This window comes from Pogona vitticeps, chromosome 5 (assembly GCF_051106095.1).
Source record: "Pogona vitticeps strain Pit_001003342236 chromosome 5, PviZW2.1, whole genome shotgun sequence".
In the NCBI taxonomy this organism is placed as follows: domain Eukaryota; kingdom Metazoa; phylum Chordata; class Lepidosauria; order Squamata; family Agamidae; genus Pogona; species Pogona vitticeps.
This window is the reverse complement of record NC_135787.1, coordinates 174,126,811-174,150,679: the sequence shown is the minus strand read 5'-3', so window position 1 is coordinate 174,150,679 and position 23,869 is coordinate 174,126,811. Positions and strand designations below refer to the sequence as shown.

At 41.5% G+C, this 23,869-nt stretch overlaps 1 protein-coding gene across 4 annotated transcripts in view; it reads left to right on the top strand.

Annotated features, from left to right (window-relative positions):
• The window catches only part of DENND2A (DENN domain containing 2A), a 94,864-nt gene that overhangs the window by 30,997 nt on the left and 39,998 nt on the right, over positions 1-23,869 (top strand). For 3 of the 4 annotated variants that reach the window (XR_013536732.1, XM_078376246.1, XM_078376247.1), the window contains exons 2-4: positions 18,933-19,034; positions 20,506-21,714; positions 23,659-23,786. Coding sequence is in view for 3 of the 4 variants with exons in the window: in XM_078376246.1 (XP_078232372.1) it covers positions 18,946-19,034; positions 20,506-21,714; positions 23,659-23,786 (1,426 nt within the window). In the remaining variant the exon portion in view is untranslated. The remainder of the gene's footprint in view (positions 1-18,932; positions 19,035-20,505; positions 21,715-23,658; positions 23,787-23,869) is intronic. The other variant, XM_072999975.2, reaches the window with a different exon arrangement.

Below are 23,869 nucleotides of genomic sequence, written 5' to 3'. Positions count from 1 at the left end.
CCAGGCCCTCCTGTCTTCTACTGCCTCCCGGAGTTGTGTCAGGTTCATGTTGGTTGCTTCGCAGACACTGTCCAGCCATCTCATCCTCGGTCGTCCCCTTCTCCTCTTGCCATCACACCTTCCTAACATCAAGGTTTTTTCCAAGGACTCTTTTCTTCTCATGAGATGGCCAAAGTACTGGAGCCTCAGCTTCAGGATCTGTCCTTCAAGTGAGCATTCAGGGTTGATTTCCTTTAGAACTGATAGGTTTGTTCTCCTTGTAGTCCAGGGGATTCTCAAGAGCCTCCTCCAGCACCACAATTCAAAGGCATCAATTCTTCGGCGGTCTGCTTTCTTTATGGTCCAGCTCTCACTTCCATACATCACGACAGGAAAAACCATAGCTTTGACTATTCGGACTTTTGTTGGCAAGGTGATGTCTCTGCTTTTCAAGATGCTGTCAAGATTTGTCATCGCTTTCCTCCCAAGAAGAAGGCGCCTTTTAATTTCAGGGCTGCTGTCTCCATCTGCAGTGATCATGGAGCCCAGGAAGATAAAATTTGACACTGCCTCCATATCTTCCCCTTCTATTTCCCAGGAGGTGATGGGACCAGTGGCCATGATCTTAGTTTTTTTGATGTTGAGTTTCAGACCGTTTTTTGCACTCTCCTCTTTCACTCTCATTACAAGGTTCTTTAATTCCTCCTCACTTTCTGCCATCAGAGTGGTATCATCTGCATATCGGAGGTTGTTGATATTTCTTCCGGCAATCTTGATTCCGGCTTGGTTTTCTTCCAGTCCAGCCTTCCGCATGATGTATTCTGCATATAAGTTAAATAAGCTGGGGGACAATATACAGCCTTGCCGTACTCCTTTCCCAATTTTGAACCACTCAGTTGTTCCATGACCAGTTCTAACTGTTGCTTCCTGTCCCACATATAGGTTTCTCAGGAGACAGATAAAGTGGTCAGGCACTCCCATTTCTTTAAGAACTTGCCATAGTTTGCTATGGTCCACACAGTCAAAGGCTTTCGCATAGTCAATGAAGCAGAAGTAGATATTTTTCTGGAACTCTCTGGCTTTCTCCATAATCCAGCGCAAGTTAGCAATTTGGTCTCGAGTTCCTCTGCCTCTTCGGAATCCAGCTTGTACTTCTGGGAGTTCTCGGTCCACATACTGCTGAAGCCTACCTTGCAGGATTTTGAGCATAACCTTGCTAGCGTGCGAAATGAGTGCAATTGTACGGTAGTTGGAGCATACTTTAGCACTGCCCTTCTTTGGGATTGGGATGTAGACTGATCTTTTCCAATCCTCTGGCCACTGTTGAGTTTTCCATTTAGTCTGGTACCTTCGTATATTTGGTGTACTTGAGTCTGTGTTTTATTTACAGCTGTGTTCTTCAAGGAATGGCTGAGTTTTTCCAAACAAAGAACATCAGAATTTGATAGTACTGGACCAAATGAAGTGTTGAACTGTGTGAATGAATTCTCCAGAGTTATACTTCCCCCTTTTTTCTTTTCCAAGTTCTTTGTTGACAAGTAACACTGCTACAAACTGCTGTAGTGGCGGGAATGAGGATTGCACTAATTTTGTGCCAGAGCTGTGTATGAACCGACTTGCATGTTGCAATAATTACATCAGGCTGTTTGTATGTTGGAACGAACGTGCCAGGAGGTTTATACCACAACTTTTGGGGGAGGAGGTTAGACATCTGCTGCTTAGCACTGACCCACTTCTGCTTTTGAATGAAATCTTACTCCTGCAAATTTTTGGCTTTTAATTTTTTTTTTATCTTTTCACCCTTTTGCCATATCTCGGTGCAGTTGCTCTGTGGAGCTGTAATGAACAGTATGAACCTCTGTTTGAGCAGGCTGTTGCTGAGCTTGGAGTCATGGCTGGAAAAAAGTGGCTTTTTTCCAAGCTATGGACTGGTATAGCTCTTTGTAGCAGAGCCTACAGAGACAAACATATCTTGACTTTCCAGTAGCAATTTGCTCCAGAGTAGCATATCAGGAAAACTTAGCCAAGAGTGATAGTCCATTTTTTGTTTGTTTGCACAGTGTTGATGGCAGAGGCAAAGTTTTGTCCATTTTTCAAAAACGAAGCTGCTAGAACTCAGCTACTTAAATTGAAGAACAAACACCTTGCAATCATACAGGTACAAGTAACTTGTGTAGTAATTTTGAAGTTACACAAAATATTTGACTATTAATTCATCAGACATTTAAACTAGGAAAGATATACTTCCTCCTGTTCCAGGGGTGGGTGGGTACATAAAAATGGGATTCATCCTTAATCTATCCAGATAAAATACAGAGATAGGTGTGATTTTACAGAGAGGTGTTCTGTTTCTGTTAAGAGTATCCCCCCTTAGTGTAGTATTTTACTCTGATGGGAAAAATGAGTTTTTTAAACTGTTGCAAGTATTTTAATTATAACCAAAGCTAGTCTGAAGTTTGGCTTAAAAGAAAAGAATGTGTGCCAAGAGACTTGGAAAAGGTGCATGTTTTGGTTTTGAATTTGTTTGGAAGACTCTTCTGCTTTCTAAGGACTTTATTAAATAATTTAACATGCAAATGCATACTGGGTCTATCTAACAACAACAACAACAAAAATCCTAGAGCTTTTTCTTCTCCTCTCTCTCTCTTTTAAAGTAAAAAGCTCCTTCAGTTCAGATGAGGCTGGTTTGGAGCAGAAGGAATGAAAAAAGTACATTTGCTTATCGCAAGTCACTTTTTTTCTTTTGCTTTTTGGGGATCCAAGTACTGTAATGCGTAATGTCTGGAACCCTTTCTTCAGGACGTGGGCTGGCAAGGTAATTTGGGGTCTAGGAGACATAGGTGGTGTGGCTTCTCCGCCCCCACAAAATTGGGAAATTGGGGTTTGTGTGGCAACACTTTATGTTCAGTGTTTACTTAGAGGTTTCTCATGGCTAAAAACTGTCATAGGGTCTTGGAATTTTGGTGCTGTTATGGAGTGGTGCTGCCTGCTGTGTGCTTATTTCTGCATCCCATAACTTTCCACCACTTTGGGAAGGCTTGACGGATCCACTAAATTAAATAAATGTTGTTGTCATTCAGTTGAAGATGTCTTAATCAATTGATACATCACATTTCCATTGAATACTTTTTCTGAAAAAAGAAACGGAAACCTTTGAGAAAGATTATGGAGGCACACCATGAAAGGAACCAGCCTAGATCCTAGAGATTAGCATAGGCATCCTTCAGTCTCGAGAGACTATGGTAACATGCTCTGAATTGAGGAGTGTCCTCTCCAGAGCATGAAGCCTGGTTAAGGTAATATGGAGGATAGGCTGTTACCCAAGCAGCAGATCCCCCCTCTCCACATTGCTGAAATGGTCCAATGGAAAGGCAAGAGCCAATACAACTGGTTCCAGCAATGTCGCAGGAGTTGGCAGAACGACACATGCTGCCTTCGGGACTCCAGCTCCGGATTTTGCCTCGAGGTTAACTCCTGAAGCCTTTTCCATGAGTGGATATAGCCACAAGGCAGTGGAGGTTTGAAATCGGAGTTTTCCTTCTCCTAGATGAGCTGCCTTCCATGGCTGACGAGCCCCACCTACCCGGCCTGCTCTTTAATAGTGCAAAAGTATGATCTGATCCTTAAAACTTTCCTGACTCCCCGGCTTATGCAAATCTAATTGGCTTTCCTATTTACCATATTAAGGCCAGAGATTAATCCTAGAGATTAATATGTCAGGAACAAGTCTTTTCCTAAAATCTGGCCTGCGAGGAAAGATGTTTCATATTGTATAAAATCTGCTCCCCAGTTAATTTGGGGGAATCCAGAGATGAGTCACATGAGCTAGGTTGGCACAGTGTAGAGATTAAACGAGGGGCATCACATGTTCAGAACAGTGTGACATGAGAATTTCAAGAACAGAGTTCAGTATTAAGGTAATGGGCCAAACAAGACAGAGGGAAACAATGGAAGAGAAATTTGTAGGAGCAGTTCATATGAGGAATGATTAAGATGTGAACTAGAATTTTTGCGGTTGAATGAGTGTCAGACACTTTATTCATAGTAAAGAAAAAGGGAGAGAAAGTGTTACTTGGCAATGGACTGAATGAGGGGGAAAACAGAGAGGGTAGGGGGGAAGCTTAGAGAGGAGTTGATGAAAGCCAAGGCTTTCCAAGGTGGATGATGACTGAACATTGCACAGAGCTTGGAAAACCTGTGTCTTTGAACTACAGGATTCTGGGAGTTGCAGTTTGAAAAGTAAGTTTTGCAACCTCATGTTGCATTTCCAGGGTGACTGTACAGTATGTACTTTTCGAAAAGGGCAGACAACTTCCATTGCCACTGACTACCATTCCTACCAGATGACAGCCTTCCTGTTGAAAGTGTACTCCATTTAAAGAGCTGCCCAGTCAAAGTCTGATTTAAAGATGAACAATTGTAAGGTGAGAGAATTGGTTTAAATGGCCACTCTGTGCCCTGCTTGCATAAATGCTAATAATCTAGTGATTTCAACTGGCTGTATTGGCTTCCAACCTGGCAGAATAGCAGTGATGGTGTTAATGAAGTGTATGCCAGAGTGGTTGCATAAGTCTAAGGTGTCTAAGTGATGGCTCATAAAGAAGCTTTTGAACTGAAATGTGTGCACATTTAAAACACATTGTTCATAAAGTCAGATTTGGGTACACATGCTGCCAAATTGATGCATTTGCTCCATTAACTACAACATGTTGGTACATCTTTTTTTTTCCAATGTTGTACATGTTCACCATTGAATTAAATGATTAGGATTGACTTGATATTTGAAAACACATGCAATGTTTTGTGTGCACATTATTGTTCTGAAATACCAGTAAATGTGTGAATTCTTAAGATGAGGCTTTTCCCCCCTCAGAGTTTGATGAAGTACGAAAGTTTGGTTTTGCTGAGACTTTTTAATCCAGGTCCCTTTGCTGATGTATGCAGTCGTTTTCAAAATCTAATGCGAAATCTAATTTGCTAGTCTGTAAATTGGCCTTTTTGTTGATTAACTTTTATGAAAATCTGTGCCTTCTTTTGCCTTGGTTGGGCATGTGTTTGTGATTAATTTTCTCCCTAGTAATGCATAAAGCATCCACCAACTGCTTCTTAATCTGATGCCTTGGAAATGGTGATGTGAATATGTACTACTGTGTTTGGAGAAGACTGAAGAAGCATTGCAGAAAAGGAGGAAGAGGGCTCCCTTTTCCCCCTCTGTTTTTCAAAAGCTGGCTATTGTGCCATCTTTAAGACTAACACATTCATTTCAATATGAACTTTTGTGGATTACAGTCCACAGACACATGGAGCACAGTATCTGCGTCATAGGTTTATACATCATGTACATGGTGGGTGGTAAGAGCGGGATTGGGACTAAATACAGAAAGGGGATAGGACCGAGTTGAATGACAGTTGTATGCTTGTACATACTAATGAGCTTCCAAGACGTCAGTTGCATTATCATCACACATGCTGAATATTCAATGTGTTGATAACATCAACATTTTGACAGTAGGAAGATACAAATGATATTGAGTACTGAAGACTGGAGCTTTGGGACTTGAGTTTCCAGGAAGTATAGGGTGTGTTGAGATTAAGGTTTTGCCGAAAATAACTTTAGTTATATACAATTCTGGCATTCTTTTTCTCTCTGCTTCCCTGTCATACTCTTTCAGGGGCTATGTTTTACGTTCCTCTTGTTGGCCATCAGTACAGTGACCCAGTTAATTGTGGCATTCAGCCTGGTTGTCCTCTGCACTCACTTTATTCTGACTTGACTCATGTGCTGCCATTCTAATGAAAGGTGAAAGGTGAAAAGCAGTGAGGTAAATGGGTAAGGGAGGAATGCTGTCCTTTCAGCAGCTTTAGATGGCTGGCTGTTTCTTGAGCAGGTATGGTACAATACTGATGCTCTTCTTTTCCTCACGCATCCATCCCTACCTTCTAGTGCTTCTCTTCTAATTTTTGAAAGTTGTTCTGGCAAATCTTTAAAAAGTGCCCATTTTTAATCCAAAATAGTAGTTTGTGTGTTTTTTTTTAATAAAGTGAGCACTCACTCTAGTGTCTTAAAAAGACCTGTATTTTTGTTGTGTAGTCTGACATTTTTAATTGACGATTTGCAGAGGGAAAGTTTGATCAACAGCATTCTCTAATGGATCAACAATTCTTCTATTAAGTCTTTTAATGACTTTCTGACAATGTGCATGAGTGTTTCAGGAAGGAACAGTCATTTTCAACATGTAATGTGGCTAGCATCTATTTTGGTGGTGCTGTCCAAGTCTCACTTGACCTGATGTAAGTTTTATTTCCACAATGCAAGAGCCAAGCTAATATGTACCCCGGGGATTCCTCAGTCTAATGTGGCCCTTTTGGAGTAGATTCTAAAAGAAAAGTGAGTGATTTCAGAATCTCACTTCCACACTTTCTTCATATCAATAGGATTCAACATGGGATACTTCTGTCCAGTTTATCTCCCACAGATCTTCATGGGGGTTACAAAACAATCTTCCATATAGCCATTGATTGGCCTTGAACCTGCTTACCATCAGCATATATTTTATATACCATGCCCTGGGGTCTGATGCAATCTATATTTCTATTATATCAGTTGATATATCAGATAGATTTGTACTATCTTGTTTGCATTAGACTATGAGTGGACAACTCTGATACCCTACAGTTGTTGTAGACTACAAACCTGTTCAGCTTCTGCTACTATAACCAGGGTCAGGGTCATAAAACATCTGGTGAGCATCAGATTGACCACCCAGGCAGTAGTTAATGGCAGTGAGAGCTTTGGGTAGTTATTTGCTTTTCAGAATTCTACTCCTTCCCTGAGATGCATCTGCCTCCTTCCCCACTAATTTGCTTGTGCCCGGGACAAGAAGAAACCATCTGAGTGGATTTTTCTTGCTCTGATTGCTTTAAGACTTTGGGAAGAGGTTCCATGACCTCCTTCATTGTCCTTACAGTTCAGAAAGGGCAGTTCATCACTGCATCTGCAGAAGAGATGAAGGCTACAGTCTCCAACTTAGCCGAGGGACATAGTGAGTACTTCAGGAAACAGATTTTAAGAGAGGAAATAAGCTACTCTAAAAAAATTCATCCTCTCTCTTGGCTAGTTTTTGAAGATGGTGAATAATTACTACGATTGGCATTTTCAAAGTTTAAAAGTGATTCACATGTATCCTTACAATAACCCTATAGTATGGAGAGAGGAAATAGAATTATGCTTCCTCCAATTGTCAAGACTGGAGGAATATTTTGAACATGTCAGACATGTAGGTCTTTCCCAGCCATATTATCTAAGATCCATTTTAACGAGAGATGTTAGTGATTTAACCTGGAACTACATGAATGCTAACATGGGCTATACCTAAGCGATGGCCACTATGTTTATTTAAGCAAAAGGCAGGGAAAGCAAGGTTGACTATAAGAAACATTCCAAAACCCTCATTTTTGTAATACTGTATCTTTAGTGGGCCAACCAAATGCAGCCAAGTGTGTGCATGCTTTCAACCTCTTCAGATCACTTTCACCAAATAAGACAGGGAAAGGACTGAGAAGACTCTTGATTTTAAAAGGTATGTTATTTACATATTGTTCTGAGATGGAGTGGAGACTCAAAATGAGTTTATTGGGTGATATGTTGATATTATCACAATGTTGATTTTGGAATAGTTGTTTAGCCAGCTCTGTCATTCTACAGAGTTCCTCAGAAGAAAAACAAACAGAAGAGTTGTCTGCTACATCTCAGTTTTGACTCAGAAGAGACAGGATACAATTAATTGGGGGGTTGGGGACAATTGCAACAGAGGAAGAGGGAACTAGTCATGGCAAGAGAACAATGTTAGCAAATATTGCTCCCTGCTCAGCTTTGTTCTCATCTGGGAAGTGAACTAGGTGGAAAAGTCAAAGATGGCATGGAATTGATGGGTTCTGAGCTGAGGTTTAAAGGAAATTTTAGGCTCTGACTTAACAACAGTTAAGAAGTTCTTGTTATGGATATGATGCCTGAGTGAAAGGAGAGTCAGCATGGTGCAATGCTTGGAACATCGGATAGGAAATTGGGAAACTCAGTTTCAGGTCCAGACTGAACCATGAAAATCACTAGATGATGCTGAGCACTTGCCTCACAGCCTGACCTACTTGTTATGATGCTGAAATATATGCCTCTTTGAGTTTGTTAGAGGAAAGGTGAGATCTAGAGAAAATACTAGATATACATGCAATAAATAAAAAACAACAATAATTGAATGGTCTGTGAATTCCTGCTACATTAACTGATATGTGTGATGTGATCTTGTCTATAAAAGGATTTGTATTCAGGTCATGTTGATTTGGGGGTAGGATATGTGTGTCTTAATAATGAGGTTCTTGAAATAGAGACTTTGGAAGTGAAAGGGGGCATGTGCACTTTACCATCCAGAATTCCATGTTTTGTAGAACTAAATAAATAATGCTTTAAGTGTAATATTATTTTTCTATCTTTCTACCCTTCCTCATTTCTCTGTGCCTACCCTACTTAAATGCATGTGCAGTGGGGTCTTGACTTGAGAACTTAATCCGTATTGGAAGGCGGTTCTCAAATCAAAAAGTCTGTAGGTCAAGTCTCCATTGACCTACAGTGCATTGAAAACCGATTAATCCCGTAACAGGCCGTTCTTGTTCCATTTTGGTTTTTTTCTGGTCTGTAAGTCAATTCTCAGGCTGCAAGTCAAACCTAAATTTTGCGGCCAGAGAAGTCTGTAACTCAAAAAGTCTGTAAGTCAAGCCGTCTGTAAGTCAAGGGTCCACTGTACTCAGATAAATCAGTAGGTTCAAATGTCTACTTGCACTGTGGCTAAGAAAGGTCTGAAATAAGAGCCTTATTTCCATTCATCTCAAAGCCTGCCATTTGTTTTAGAGCAAAGTATTTTGCGTACTTGGGAAGTTTCCAGTGCATAATATAGGTTGAGATTCTCTTTGCTGTGATCATAGAGAAAATGGATGTTCTGACCCATTTGTGTTCATGCAACATTGGAAGACACCACCTTTTTGCATCGAGGCTGTGGTGTGTTTTGGTGCCTGTACTTCACTACGACAGGAAATGCTGTAAATAGAGAAGAGGATGGGATGGAAGGAGTGTGGTGTTAGGTTTTCCCAGATAGGGCTCCCAGTTTTCCTGTTAGCATTTGTCTTCTGGACATCCGTCCGCTACATATGTACTTATTGTTTTCTTATGTGTTGCTTTTTATAGGTTACACATTTTGCTGAGCTTGAAATTTGGGTTGAGGGAACACTTTCTATAGGAAATCTTAAACGGACATGAAATCTGTGTCTCTTTAAGCCAGTATAGCCAATGGCGTGAGATAATGAGATTTGTAGTTCAACAATATTTGGAGGGCCATGTATTCCCCATCCCTGTCTTAAGCATGGAAGAATGATTTAGCACAAAATAATAGATTGGCTTAAACTGTGGCTGTGATTTAACCTGCATATATATGTCCACTGATAACCAAGAGGAGGGGACATATTTTGTCAACTGTAACAAGTGAGTTGTCTAATATGAAGAAAGAATAACACCAGATATGCTTTCTTCTCCTTTTTTTTCTTAATCTTGAGGATTCGTCTGTGTTCAGGATGGACAAAGTGGGACCTAACTGGGGGCTTATCTGGCATTCCAAGCCCTTTTTTAAAGCCCCTGGTTGCTTTTCCTGCCCAAATTAATTACATAAAAATACAAGTTATTTTCTGGTGCTGGAAGTTTGAGGACCCATAGTGGGATTGTTATATCTGTGTTTGAACCATGGTAGATTGGCCATGATTTCTGACTCTCAATTATTTGTTGCCTCCACACACCCTTTTTCTTGGCTTTTTGTTGTGGGGGCTTTTAGCACTGTTTTCTTACGTACTGCGGGAGGAATGCATGTTTAAAATACGGATGGGATGGAGAGAATGCCTACAGTACAAATTAAGTGCTTCACAACCTTTCTTCGTGGCCTGATTACAAATATATTGCTACGTTTTTGTACCATCCCTAAGCTCGCTTAAATAAGGGTGGGTAGTTTCACTAACAGAAGCCTGATCTGAAAGCTCCCATACTTGACTTCTTTTTCAAGTGGGGTTGATGCCGAGGAAGGCTTGGAGTGATGGTGGGAAGGAAGAAAGGAAGGAAAGGGGAACTGAAATTAGAAGGGAAGCCAAAGAGCGGCTGCTGGTGAAAGATGATTACAGCTCATTTCAAGGCCACTTCCTGCATGCCAATGATAGGACAGTAAACAAACGCCTCTTCAGAAGCACAGAGCCAGGCAGGAACTCATCTGTGAAAGAAAAGGGTCACAACAGGGTTTCACTATGCCTGGCAAAAGGAAGCCCTCAGCCATGTGACCCTGGGAATCTGGAGCCTTGTATGCCTGCAAAAGAGGGAGGATGTGTGGAGCAGCTTGCTGTCTTGTGAGGATTTGTTGTTGCAGGGCTTTTGCATCCTTCCCACCATCTACCCTATAGATCAGACAACTCCTTTTTATCCTTATCCTCCTTGTCCTCATCGTGATGGATCGTGCTTTGACCTTTTCTATGATATTCCTTTCAAGAACGGCTCAGTACAGTAATCCTTTGGCCATTGTAATAGTGAACCAGGACTTGACACCCTCTCCTCCCCTATGACCAACTTGTGACCCAAAAAAGACCAGCTGCAAGGCCTTCAAAAGACTCCAAGACACCTTCCTCTTGTTTGTTAGCCGCCTCATGATGAACTTTTAGCTGATTCCTTCTGTTCTGTCCTTCCAGAATTCTCTTGCACACACCTTCTCCATTGGCAGAGTTGTTTCGGCCACAGTCTTGTTTCGGTGTCTAGACTTATCAGCAGAGAACGTAATGGTGCAGTCCTAATGAAAAAGCAGGCACTTTCTTGAGGACTGTAGTAGATAGTACATGCAATACCCAACAGCTTTTTAGACTTACAGTCTTGCACACAGCAAATCTCTTGCCTCTTGGATTAAGTTTTCAGATATGACTCCAGAGGTCAGTAAGTTCATGGACAATGTCCAGTGAGGGAAAGGTCACAAAATACAGTCCAGTTTCCCCCCCCCCCAGGTTTTGTTGTTGAACTCCTTCATTCTCCTCATTATAGTGTTGAAATGAGCTAAGAATTTTTCTTACTTTACTAGAATGTGCATTATTATTTTTTTGTTTTAGGAAGAAGTATTTCCTGTGATTTTCTCTTGCATTAATGCCAGACACCAAACTTATACAGTAGATTATTCTTTCTACAATCAAACTTGGGGATTAGATCTAGTGCCTAACTCAGTTAGAGACCCGTACAATTGTCCCATTTGCTCACAAGTGCACACTTGTGCGAGCGCACGCACACGTGTACAGAGGAAGAGAAAGAGGTTTCAGGAATTATAGTTTCTACAGGGTGTTGAGCTAAACAAGAGAGTACTGTAATTGTGTTGTTCCATACCGGTAGGGTGACAGTGCTGAATTTGGTTTCTTTTTCCTAGTTCTCAGTTCCTTATTTGCCCCAAACCTTGAATCATAGCTCAGTTATGAGGTCCCTGAAATCCAAGTTAAGCTTCGAACTATCATATATTGCATGTCAGTATTGGTATCTACAGGTATGAACAGAACAATCCTGTGCATCTTTCTTAATTGAAGAAGCACTCTCGAAGTTAACTTGTTACTCATTGTTTTCTGAAGAGGTCAATGTTTGCAAAGTGCCCTTAATTTGAATCATCTATTGTTTGTCAACTCCTCTGTGGATTTTGTTTTATCCAATACATGTACCTTTGTATCTTTCCTCCTGTTTCTGTTCCATTCAGTACAATTTACTTTGGAGAAGGGAGTGGATTCCTGATAGATTGTGCATTAAATATGCCAGAGTAATTTTATCTGCTCTGATCTTCTGATTTTATCAGAGCTTTTTAAATATGTGGCTGAGAGGCCGGATTGTGAATAAGGAAGTCCATGGATGGAATCTTGTCTCTGCCATAAATTCATTGAGTGACCTTAGCCAAGTTGCTTTCTTTCAGTCTGAGTACCTCAGTGTCTTATCTTGCAAGATTTTGTACAGAGTATAACTAGGAAATGTGTATGAGGAAGCACTTGGCATATATCAAACACAATGTAGAGAACTGTTATATTGCTCCACTAATCGATACACCACTGGACATCATATTCCAAAAGAGGTCCTGAGGATTTTCTAGGTAGAATACAGAGAAATAGTTTACCATTCCCTTTTTCTGGGGAGGCCCTGGAATGGTGCAGCTTGTCCAAAGCTGCATAGGTTGGCTCTTTCACCAGGAGGCACAGTGGGGAATCAAACTCCCAACCTCTAGCTCTGCAGCCAGATACTAAGCTATCCTGTCAACTGCACTTTTAATATCCGTACATAAAAACCAATGGACCTATCATATTGGGGAAAACTGCTCGAAGGCAAACCTTCATGTAATTGGTCATGTGGCTAGTTTGGCGACCAATGCACAACTGATGATATGAAAGACAGTTCTCTGAAGTGGGAAAACTGCCTGTCTGTTTTGCATTTACCAACAGTGCTCTTGCCGTATATTTTTATGTTGATAAGTGTTCTATTTTGTTCTCCTTTTTGGTGATATGTTATGTGGCTACCCTAACAGCATGTATGATATCAGTTTGCTCGGTCTCAAAGTACTGGCTAGAGTCCCAGGGAACAGCATTGTTTTTCAGGATGTTCGGAGAGGTAGATGTTAGGGCAAATGGAACTGGGGAAAAAAAAAAGATGGCTTTATAGCCTGGGCAGCTGTCTCCACTGATTCCTGGGGAGCACCAGGCTGATGTCTCAATGCAAATATCTTTTCATGTATATTGCAATTGGGCGTACCAAGAAAGATGGAGGGCTCCATTCAGAGCTAGTGTGTGCATGTGTTTGGGCCCATTGTGCCATCAGAAGCAAACCAGGGAGTGGAGCACTGCCATAATCGTTGGTAATCTTTCTGACTGGCAACAATGGCACAATCTATGGAAACAACTCTCCAGTGGCTGGTAGTAAAACCTCCACAGGCCCCATGGTGGCACAGTGTCTGGAAAACATCATCCATGTAAAGTGTGCTGCAGATGGCATGGGATGCAAGCTCCAATTGGATGCTGGATGCCTTTTACTTTTGGTTGGCAGCTGAAAGTTCTTTCTGCTGGTTCACAGTTGCTGTATTACCTGGTTTGCATAGTTTTACTCAGATCCTGGGTGCATATAGTCAGTGACATTTTCCACAAACAGCTGATCTGGAGACAGTCATGTCCTTACTTCAGACCCTTGCTTGCCCCAACCCTTGACAAGGACTCATCTCGTATATCAGAAGGATCTGTCCCCTTCTCAGGTTTTGGCTCTGACGTACTGTATCAGGCAATGGAGTGCAGTTGACATGGCAAGCCTGGTGTGATATTGTGCATGAAGCAATCTTTAATGAGATTGGGGCTTTGTTCCTTCTCTGTTCCTGTCACTACCTGGAATCTTGAAAAAGAAACCTTTGTATCTTTGGTACACATCAAAACTGGAGGAACTGCTAATTGTACTGTGTGCTTCTGCCAGCAGTGTAATAGATCATGGCGGGGTTACCTCAAAAAGATTCGCCAAATGGATGGGTTCCAGAACTTTCTAGCCCCCTTCCCCTCCCACCTTTCTTACAAAAGTATTGTGCATGAGACAATGAATTTTCTGCTTTCCATGGAAAACATTTTTGTGCCCATTGGCTTTGCATAATGCCCTCTTGAGAAGAAATAAATGGGAAAGCAGGGGATAGAAAGAAAAGAGTAGCTCCCCGAAAGGCTGAGAACTGCTTTTCAAAGCAAAGTAAAAACCTCTTTTTAAAAAACTGGACAACTCTGAATAGTGAATAGAGGCCCCTCTCTCTACTGCAGCCAAACAAAGAACCAGAGATTGCTTTGGAAAGGATAATGAATAATGACCCAAAAGACCCTTCATTAGAAGACTCTTTTAGAGGCAATATTGGTCCTTGGCCTTAACAGCTACGTGGATTATGTCCTGTTGCCCTGGGAATGAATTTGGCTTATTAGGGGCCTTTCTGCATGACCGGTCAATTGTGCAGATTTTACATGCATGTTATTTTTCTACTGGTTGGCAATCACTAGCGCTGTGTTTGCTATAGTTCTTTTGCTGCAGGGATTTTGCACCTCAAATGCACCCATTTTGTGGAAACCCGATTTGTGAGCTGAATCAATGTTTTGCCATTGTCCTAATTGTCAGACTAGGTGTTTTAAATCTCTCCACCTTGATATACTACTAATACTTGTTAACACTCATGGGCTGTTTAAAATCTTAATTCTTTGCTCATACTTTTGTTCTCTGTATTATGTTAAAAATTGGTGGAGATGGGGTGGGGAAAAGAGAACCACGTGTTCCACCTTCATCTTTTCTGAAGAAAGGTAAGATTAAAATGTAATAAATAAATAATGTAGTCTAGCTAATCTTCTACTGTAGTACAGTTCCTGAATTTAGGCTACCACAACTGATGTTCTCCAGATGTGCTGCAGTATAATTCCTATCGTGCTCGGGCTAGATATGATGGGAGTTGTAGACCAGTACATCTGGAAGGCATCATTTTGTAGAATGCTAATTTAACTTATGAATAAAACAAATAAGAGTCCAAACACCAATGTTGCTGTTATTTGTATTACCCTCACCTGGTGAGGGTAATTGTGGTGCTGGATGAATTGTGGTGCTGGAGGAGGCTCTTGAGAGTCCCCTGGACTGCAAGGAGAACAAACCTATCAATTCTAAAGGAAATCAACCCTGAATGCTCCCTGGAAGGACAGATCCTGAAGCTGAGGCTCCAGTACTTTGGCCACCTCATGAGAAGAGAAGACTCCTTGGAAAAGACCTTGATGTTAGGAAAGTGTGATGGCAAGAGGAGAAGGGGACGGCAGAGGATGAGATGGCTGGACAGTGTCTGCGAAGCAACCAACATGAAATTGACACAACTCCGGGAGGCAGTGGAAGATAGGAGGACCTGGCGTGCTCTGGTCCATGGGATCACGAAGAGTCGGGCACGACTAAACGATTAAGCGACGACACCTGGTATACTATGTCCATTGGTGGGCACTTCGGTGTATTTATTAGTGTTGACAAATACTGGTGAACAGTAAACATGACTGGAGATAAAATCTTATCAGAAATGGTTGGCAGAAGATGGATATTTTAGCCTACAAAAGAGAAGTGGTTCCATTGTCAAATATCTGAAGGGCTCTTACTTAGATCAGGAATTCTCAACCTTTTATGTCTTACATCCCTTTTGAAGTCCTTTCCAACTTTCATTCTAGGAAGTGCTTTTAGATAAGCATGATCTCTTAGCACTTCTGCTGTGCTTCTCCAAATTAAATAAAAGCACTGCAGTACAGTTTTTCTCCTCCACACATCACACAATTGCTGAAATCCTGTTGTGTAACTTACACTTGTGGAAGAATAATGATGCCACCAGCAGGGCATTAATTAATGGTACTTAAAGACATCCTACTTCTCTCTCTTGGCTCTTCCAAATCCCATGTAATCCTGTTCATCACGTGGAAGCCGTGGAAAACACCGGACGATAGGCCAAAGTCTTTAATATCTGAAAGTTGCCACTCCCAGATGATATTGCAGGTAAGGGGTGGTTTTCGGTTATTAAAGTTATAGTCCTTCTATCTGGCTGTCTCCACAGCTTTCACAAGTTGAAAGGAGTTGCACAGGAGTTGGAAAAGTCATGTGACAGAAATAAGTAAAGGTAAAGGTAAAGGTTCCCCTTGACAATTTTTGTCCAGTCGTGTCCGACTCTAGGGGGCGGCGCTCATCCTGCTCTTCAAGCCATAGAGCCAGCGTTTGTCCGAAGACAATCTTTCCGTGGTCACATGGCCAGTGTGATTTAGACACGGAACGCTGTTTACCTTCCCACCGATAGCGATATTTTAATTACTGAAAATTTTCCCCTGCTTGCGATTACATTACTCTTCCACAGGTGTAGGTTATGCATCAGGACTTCAGCCTATGGCTGTAGCATGCCTTTTATGATGAGCAGAAAATGCCTCAGAGTTGTATTATCCTCAAAACAACTCTTGTCTCTATAAATGATGGGAAAGCATTGCTGTGATGAGAAAGCATACCTCTGCTTGGAGAGAAAGTATTCCTTAAGTCCGTAGTATTTTAATAGGTTTATTCAGCAAGAAACATTAGACAGATGTTGGCAGGACGTGAAGAAGTAGACTCTTCAGAGTAACAAGTCCTGGATTCACATCCCTGGAGTTACAGTTTTGTTAGTGTTGATACTCCAACTGTGATGCTCCCCTGTCCTACTAGCCATCTGTGGAACGATACCAGATCAAACTTGGAAACCTCTTTTCTGGAGCCTGCCCCTGTTAAATTTCTCCCCTTGTCTTATCTTTTTGTCTTCTTGGGGAAGTATTAATTTTCTTCTCTTTGAAGTTGATCAGACATTAGAAAAATTATCTCTTTGGACTACAAGTTCCAGAACCCCAAGCTGGCAAGGCCACTCTGGAAGTTCTAGTCCAAATGAGTCATTTCCCCCATCTCTGAACACGATATGAGATAACACCTGCTGAGGAGGTATCTAAAGCAACACTGTTGGCTTGCACATGCTGCAGCCTGAAGACATAGGGAAGATGTTGGGAGTGGTGTGGCCAACCCTTCCTGTCTTAGACAATTACGTACCTGTTGTTAGACAGGATCAAGGTGATGGTGACTTCAAGTGACCCTGTGAATGAGTCACTCCATTCTCATCTTGACCATTAACTGTAAGCAGGGAAAGAGGGATGACTGGTTATATCTACAAAGTGACAAATGCCTTTATACATGAGGATGGCTGTCTTGAAGGAGCCAGTTGTGTGCTCTCTGCTTAACAACCATTGTCCACTTGCTAAAATTGGCAGGCTTTTGGAGAGAGAGTGTCAGTTAACTTCAGGCATTTTGAAACAAAATGAATTATATGGACTCATTTCAGTCTGTTTGCAGATTTCCCATTGAAACATCATTGAGATACCTGATGGATGACCTTTGTAAAGAGAGACAAGGCATTCAATGTATAGTGTTGATTCTCTTTGATCTCTCAGCAGATTCTGATATCATCCATTACTGTGTTTTGTTGGAACAGGTCTGTGCATTGGCCATTGGGGTCTGTGCATTTTCCATTGGGGGCATACTGCTAGAGTAGTTTCAATTCTACTTACAGGGACAATTTCAGAGTATTCTGTGTGTGTTTGTGTGGGGTTCTGCTCAAGTCCGTAGCAACCTTGTGAGTCTGCAGTGTTCATTTTTATCTCTCATGTTTTCTAAGAGCTCTTTGAAGCTGTTGAGTGAGGTCACTAGAGGTTTGTAGTAATATGTCATCAATATATATTCTTTTCTCAGAATTGGAAGCGGCCTTGATGAGGGCAGTAAACTGAAATCACAACAAGATAGAGACACTGTAGGTGGCTCACATGTCTAGATACCAGGTGTGAACCTTGATCTGCATGGAGCTGTCGCTTCGCTTGCAAGAGCAGGGCCATAGTTTAGGCATGTTTCTCAATCTAACATTGTCAGTTAAGGCTGTGGTGGCCTTGATAGCTATAAAGCACCTTTACCAACTTCAGCAATTCCTTTCTGGAAAGTGATGGCCTTGCTAAAATGATCCATGCTCCACAAACTACTATAATGCAGTATATATGAGCCTGCCCTTGAAGATGACTGTCCTAGACATTTCAGCTACTGTCAGAATTTCAGTCGGAACAGCCACGGGAAATTATATACCAATTCTGGTATGGAGTGAAAATATCTGAACGGCACATCTTCCTACCTCGTTTCCCCGAAAATAAGACAGGGTCTTATATTAATTTTTGCTCCAAAAACACATTAGGGATTATTTTCAGGGGATGTTTTATTTTACAGTCATGTTGTCTTCTTCCGGTTGCTGTGCAATGGTGGGGGGCAGGGTTTCACTTAACTGGGGCTTATTTTGGGGGTAGGGCTTATATTACGAGCATCCTGAAAAATCATACTAGAGCTTGTTTTCAGGGAAACATGGTATCTCTGTCTGCCTGGGTCTTAAGATATGTCAGTGAGTCTTTTTTTTTTTAAATGTGTATAAATTACAGAGAGGCCTTCCTCTGTTGTGTGTTCCAGGTGCTGAACAGTCTTCTGCTTAGAGTGCCCTGGAACCAGCATGACTCTTCTTTTTCAGCTCCAAGTTAAAATGGCATTATTTTCCCTCTCATTTTAAGGGATTAGTATTTGCTTCTCAGTTTGTTGGTGACTGCATGTTATTGTATTATGTAGTATATACTGTCTTGTTTATTTAAAACTGCCCAGATCTCTGCAAGGATAGTTTAAACAACCTTTTACTAAACGAAAATAATAGACAAAATTTACATCAAGGCACCATAGTTTCTTCTTTCACATGGTGATAAGGCTCATTTTCTGTTTTTTTGAGAATTGATACTAGGAAAATGTAATATATGATTTCCCATAGGCTATCTTTAATTTAAAGAGATGAGAATGAGCTACACCTGTGTAAATGAGCACAGCAGAGTGTCTCCTTCATCAGTATGTAAACAAAGGAGAAAGGTAATTTTTATATAATTGTGTGATATAAGCATTTTACTACTTTCACCTATGAAGAAGTGGGAGGGTGTAATGTACCCTAATTTAAATCATGGAGCAGTACTTCTGTGAAACAACTTCTGAATATTGCAATAGACTGAATGAGTACAGCATAGATATTGTCATAATATAACTGAGAGGTGGGAGGATTCAAAATTATCAAATGTATGTTTTCTTTCCTTTCTCTCTACAGTTGCGAGATTCAGCAATGAGAGTGAGGTGTGCTTTGGAATTAAATAACAGGGAGAGTCTGAGCACTTCTGAATCCAGGAGTTTGCTTTAAGTACCAGAACTAACTGAACTTGCTGTGTGACATTCACTATGTTGTGTTTTTTTTTCCTGCCCTTCCTTTAAGGTGGGTCGCAGCCATGCCAGATGCTGACACAATGACAGCAGCAGGCACATTCACCAATGTGAGCATCAAGGCCAAAAACAGGGTTTGCAAAACGACTCAAAGGTGAGTATTTCCAGTGGTATTTTTATGCTGGGGAGCACTGATGGTACAGAGGAACGAATTAGACATAACAGATACCAGTTATTCATTGTATTTCTTAAATAAAACATTCCTAACATGAGAATTATATTTCTAAAATAAGATAGAGTACTCGGTTGCTTCTCACATTATTTAAAATGGAAACTTAAGGCTGTGAGGCTAAAAATCAGCCCTTTCTTAGGCTGAAGATAGTTGGTGGCTTGGTTTTGGAGAATTGAGGCTGATATTACAGAGCATTGCTATGTTCCATGTGTTTGTGCCTTCCATAGTCATCTCTATTTACAAATTTCGCAAGAGGTAGATCAAAGATCTACAAATCTTCCTCAAACAGAAGCAAAAATGGGATAAAAGGAATAAAAGCATATAACAGTGGGAGTGATGTAGCTTTTTGTTTCTTTTTTTCTCTTTAAATAAACCCCGAGGCTGTTTCATACAGTGGAAGACCATTCATCCAACTCTCTTTATTCCTTTTATCTCAGGTTCTCTCATACCACTGGTAGGGGATTATGCAAATTGTATTTATTCCCAACTCTTGCCCAAGCATATTAGATTTAATATGGGACCAAGAGAATGAGATACATAATGAAATTGGGTGACTAAAACTTGATCCAGCCATTCTACAAAGGAGTTACAGTGAATGCATGAGAGCAAAAGAGTGCTAGCGCTGCCCTCCTGTGTTCTAGCTCTTCTGCATAGGACAGGTGGATGCTATGTAGCATCTCCGCGCAGCCAGATAACTGAAAAACATGGTTCCCCATCAATGTGAGATGCCCCACAGATGGAGATGGCTCTCTTCATCATATTTAGCTATGCATGCCTGGGGAGTTAGAATGAATGTCGTTGTTGTTATGTGCTATCAAGTTTCCTCTGACCTTTGGTGGCCAATGATTGACTTCCAAAATGTCCTGTCTGCAACAGGCCTGCTCAGTCTTGTAAACTCAAGCCTGTAGCTTCCTTATGGAGTCAATACATCTTCCTCTTTTCCTGCTGCCTTCAACCCTTTCCCAGCATTATTGTCTTTTCCAGAGAATTTTGCCTTCTCATGAGGTGCCCTCAGTTTCAACATTTTTGCCTCCAGAAATAATTCAAGTTTGATTTGATCTAGGATCCACTTGTTCATTTTTCTGGAATGGGGGAAGGTAGTGTTGACACTCTCCTTCCTTTACGTATTTTCTTTAACCTCTTTGTAGAATACCCAAGAAAGGCTGAATACTTTCAATAAATGACATATAGTTGGACTAGATTTACTGAGAAGGTAAAAAGAATTTAAAACAGAGGGAGGATAATCAAGCTACACATATTGCAGGAAGCTTATTTGAGAATCTACTCTGTTGTAATAAGATCTCATTTAGTGACTGAGTAGAATTAAAAATGATGACTGCAAATTACAGAGTTTTTTGCCATTTAAAAAAATTGTTTAATTGCTCTTGTTCAGTAGGGTTCAACTTGCGAGTCTAAATAATATAACCACAAAGACAGACGTTTGGTGTGAGCCTTCAAAGAGAAAGTACTTGGACAGTATTTCCACCAAGCTAGCACATGAAGAAGAGCCATCTGCTGTGGTAAAGAACACACTGAAAGCACTGGAGAACTTGATGTTGGATCCAAGGCTGGACTGTTTTCAGCAGAACATGCTTAGTCCCAAGATGATCATTGGTGACCCTTCTGTAGATCTCAGCATTGGGGAAAGTGGCAGGATTATAAGGAAACAAATGGGAGGCACTCAGAATTTTCGGGCTGTTGGGAGAGGCAGCTTGAAAAATAAGCCTTTGAGTATCAAGGAGAAGATTTCAAAGTGGGAAGGGAAGAAAGATGCAATGTCTTCTGTAACTGCCTGGAAGGAGGAAGACCAAGGAGATAGAGAGGATCTCAGTTCATTTTTGGGTGTAGTGGAGAATATAACCAAGGATAGTGCAGTAACAAGGGAAGTAGACACCAAGAGGCAGGTAAACTGGCAGCTGGACTGTAAAGGAATAAGTAAAGACATTGAAAGAAGAACAGGAACAGCAATAAATTCAGGGCAACATACAGAGAGAAGGGTGGAGATGAAGCTAAGAGAGGAAGAACTTAACTCCAATGTCGGCAAAGGCTCTGAGTTGAAAAATGGGAAGAAGGATGTCCCGAAGGAGAACTTGTCTGTCCTGAGCCAGGTCAAGAAGCTGGAGCAGGCCTTGAAGGGCGGTTCAGCTGAGCTCCAGCCACAGTTACCAGGTACTTACTATTCCCCACATTGTCTACAAGAAAAAACAGAGGAAAGTCACAACCCTTCTGAAGGCCAAGAGAATGCCAGCCGCTCAGAACTTGGGAAGCGACTCCTTGGTTTGGACTCTGACTTGCCTGAGCCAATCTTTGGAACTCTAGAAGAGGTCAAGGCATCTTGTGTAAAAGGCAAAATCAGCAATGAGGAGAATGTGTACACGGAGCCAGGATTGCCTGAAAAGAAACCTTTTATCAACCCACTCCCAAAGCCTCGGCGGACTTTCAAACATGAGGGTGAGGAGGGATGGGCCCCGCTAATTAGGGGCAAGAGGAACCTGCCCCCTCTGCCTTCTATTCCACCCCCTCCTCTCCCATCTTCACCTCCCCCTTCGGCAGTTAGCAGAAGACTGAGGAATGGGAAGCACAAGGCCAACACTGATCACAGGTACCAGCACTCATTTGTTACGTATTCCTGAATATGGGGGTCTCCTAGTACGCTCACCCTTGTGGTATGTTGTGGAATGAAAAGTCCTAACTGTTGATCAATGTGTCCATCATACTTTTGTCATTTGATAATGATGACTCACTACTGTTGGTTCACCTTTCAGAACCAGCCAAAGGGCTTAGGATTGGGTTCTGGTTCAAACTATGTATGACTATATGTAACACATTCAGAGATATTCAGAGCAGGGAAAAGCTACTTTTTGGAACTATAGGTTTGGAGGTCCATGCTGGTTCGTCACTGTGACAACACAAGTGCCAAGCATTCCCTTTCCCCACCTCCCCAGCCAGCTCTCCCACTCACCATCTGGCATGTCGTGCTTTTCTCCCTAGAAGGCCCTGCTCCCCCATCTGAGTGGTCAGCTGCTGGAGGAGGCAGAGAAGGGAAGTTTGTGCTTCTGCTGTGACGGGATGATCATGCAAAGAACAGGAGAAAACAGTACATGCCAACTGGTGTGCGGGAGCTGGCCAGGGGCATGGGGGAAGGGAGCATTAATCTATGAACTGAGGTTTGTGCCCATCTCTAGTTCTGATTTGTTGTAAAATATCCTTAGGACAGGGTGCTTGACAATGAAGAATGAGAAGGATGTGGAAAGGTTTGCTTCACGTTTCCTCTGTCAGTGACTTTCCTCAACCACCTGGGTGCTTTGTAAATGTTGATCCTGAAACCAGTGACTGAAAGGGAAGGTTCTTGGAAGGAAAGAAGTGTGTCTTGGAAGCACTGACAAAGAAGGGACATTTTCCCACCCTCTCTATAATGGATTGTAATTAACATTTGGTGGTGTTATGATATATAATTTGAGGTCTGTTGTGCTTGAGTGCCTAGGTTAATTTCATTGTTTTCCAGCTGTCTGCCAGGTCTTTCCAGGGATTGTCCATATACAGTTATGCCCAACACATTTTGACTTGGTAATGTTGTGAGGGGATCAAAGAGAGCAGTCTACAGATTACTGATCCACAGCAATAGTTTGTACTGGGGGACTTTTTCTGAAGAATTTATTAACCGTCATCGCCTTAAAATTTGAAGGTTGAAATAGGTCAGGCATTTTAAATTTAAAAAATCCTCAATGCATCTTGAGATATGGTACATGTTAGTTCAACTTGGATGCTCTCCGCTTTTGTGTTTCTAGGGACAGATAAGCTCCTTCCTGAGTGTCCCTACAAAGCATTTGTGCGCATCTTGACTGAGGAATGAAGCAGGGGAGAAAAAAGGAGGGGAAACAGATCTAATATGTCAAAGTGGCCGATGTCCTTTTCACATTGTTGATGGTTTGGATCGGTTGTCCATCAAAGTGCATAATGCTTTGCAGAGATTTAAAAGATCGGGCCTGTGGTCTGAGGATTTTATATTGTAAAAGGTGTCATTAAGAGGACAACAATGGAGAAAGAAATAGCCACAGAATAAACAAGAGAACGATATGGATTTATCTCTGTAACAGGCTTAGCTACTGTGGGGTATAAATTCTAAAAGATTATGCCAAAGGTTACTTGGAAAAAGGGAAACTTCCAGGAATGCTTTGAGGGAACCAAGAGAATTGGCATTGTCGGTGGAGGCTTTTAAGGCCTACAGGGGAGGTCAGGGAAAGGGCAGGCAACTAAGAAGAGAGCAGGAGAGCTTCAGAGAGCGGTGAGTGGTGCAGCTAGAAGAGCGAAGAGCATGAAAAAGGATGCACTGGGATGTGAAAGAAGGGACTGACGTAAAGGAATGCTGGACTGAGAGATGGGGTGGTGGTGGGAGGGAACCCTTTGCATGAATGTGTCAAAATGCATTTTCCAATCTAATGAATAAATGTGTGAAAGATCTGGATTACATCATCTTCTTAACAACTGTATGTTGTCAAACTGTTTTTATTCTCACCTCTCTGTTCCTTCCCACAAACCTCCACAGAAAGTCATATGAATTTGAAGACTTACTGCAGTCCTCTTCTGAGAACGGTCGGGTAGACTGGTATGCTCAAACTAAATTGGCTTTAACACGCACTTTATCAGAGGAAAACGTCTATGAAGATATTGTAGGTAGGTATTTAAGGTCTGAAAGTGGATAAGAGCCAAGCTTGGGCAGATACAAATCAGCATGAATGCAAGGACTTGCATTTCAG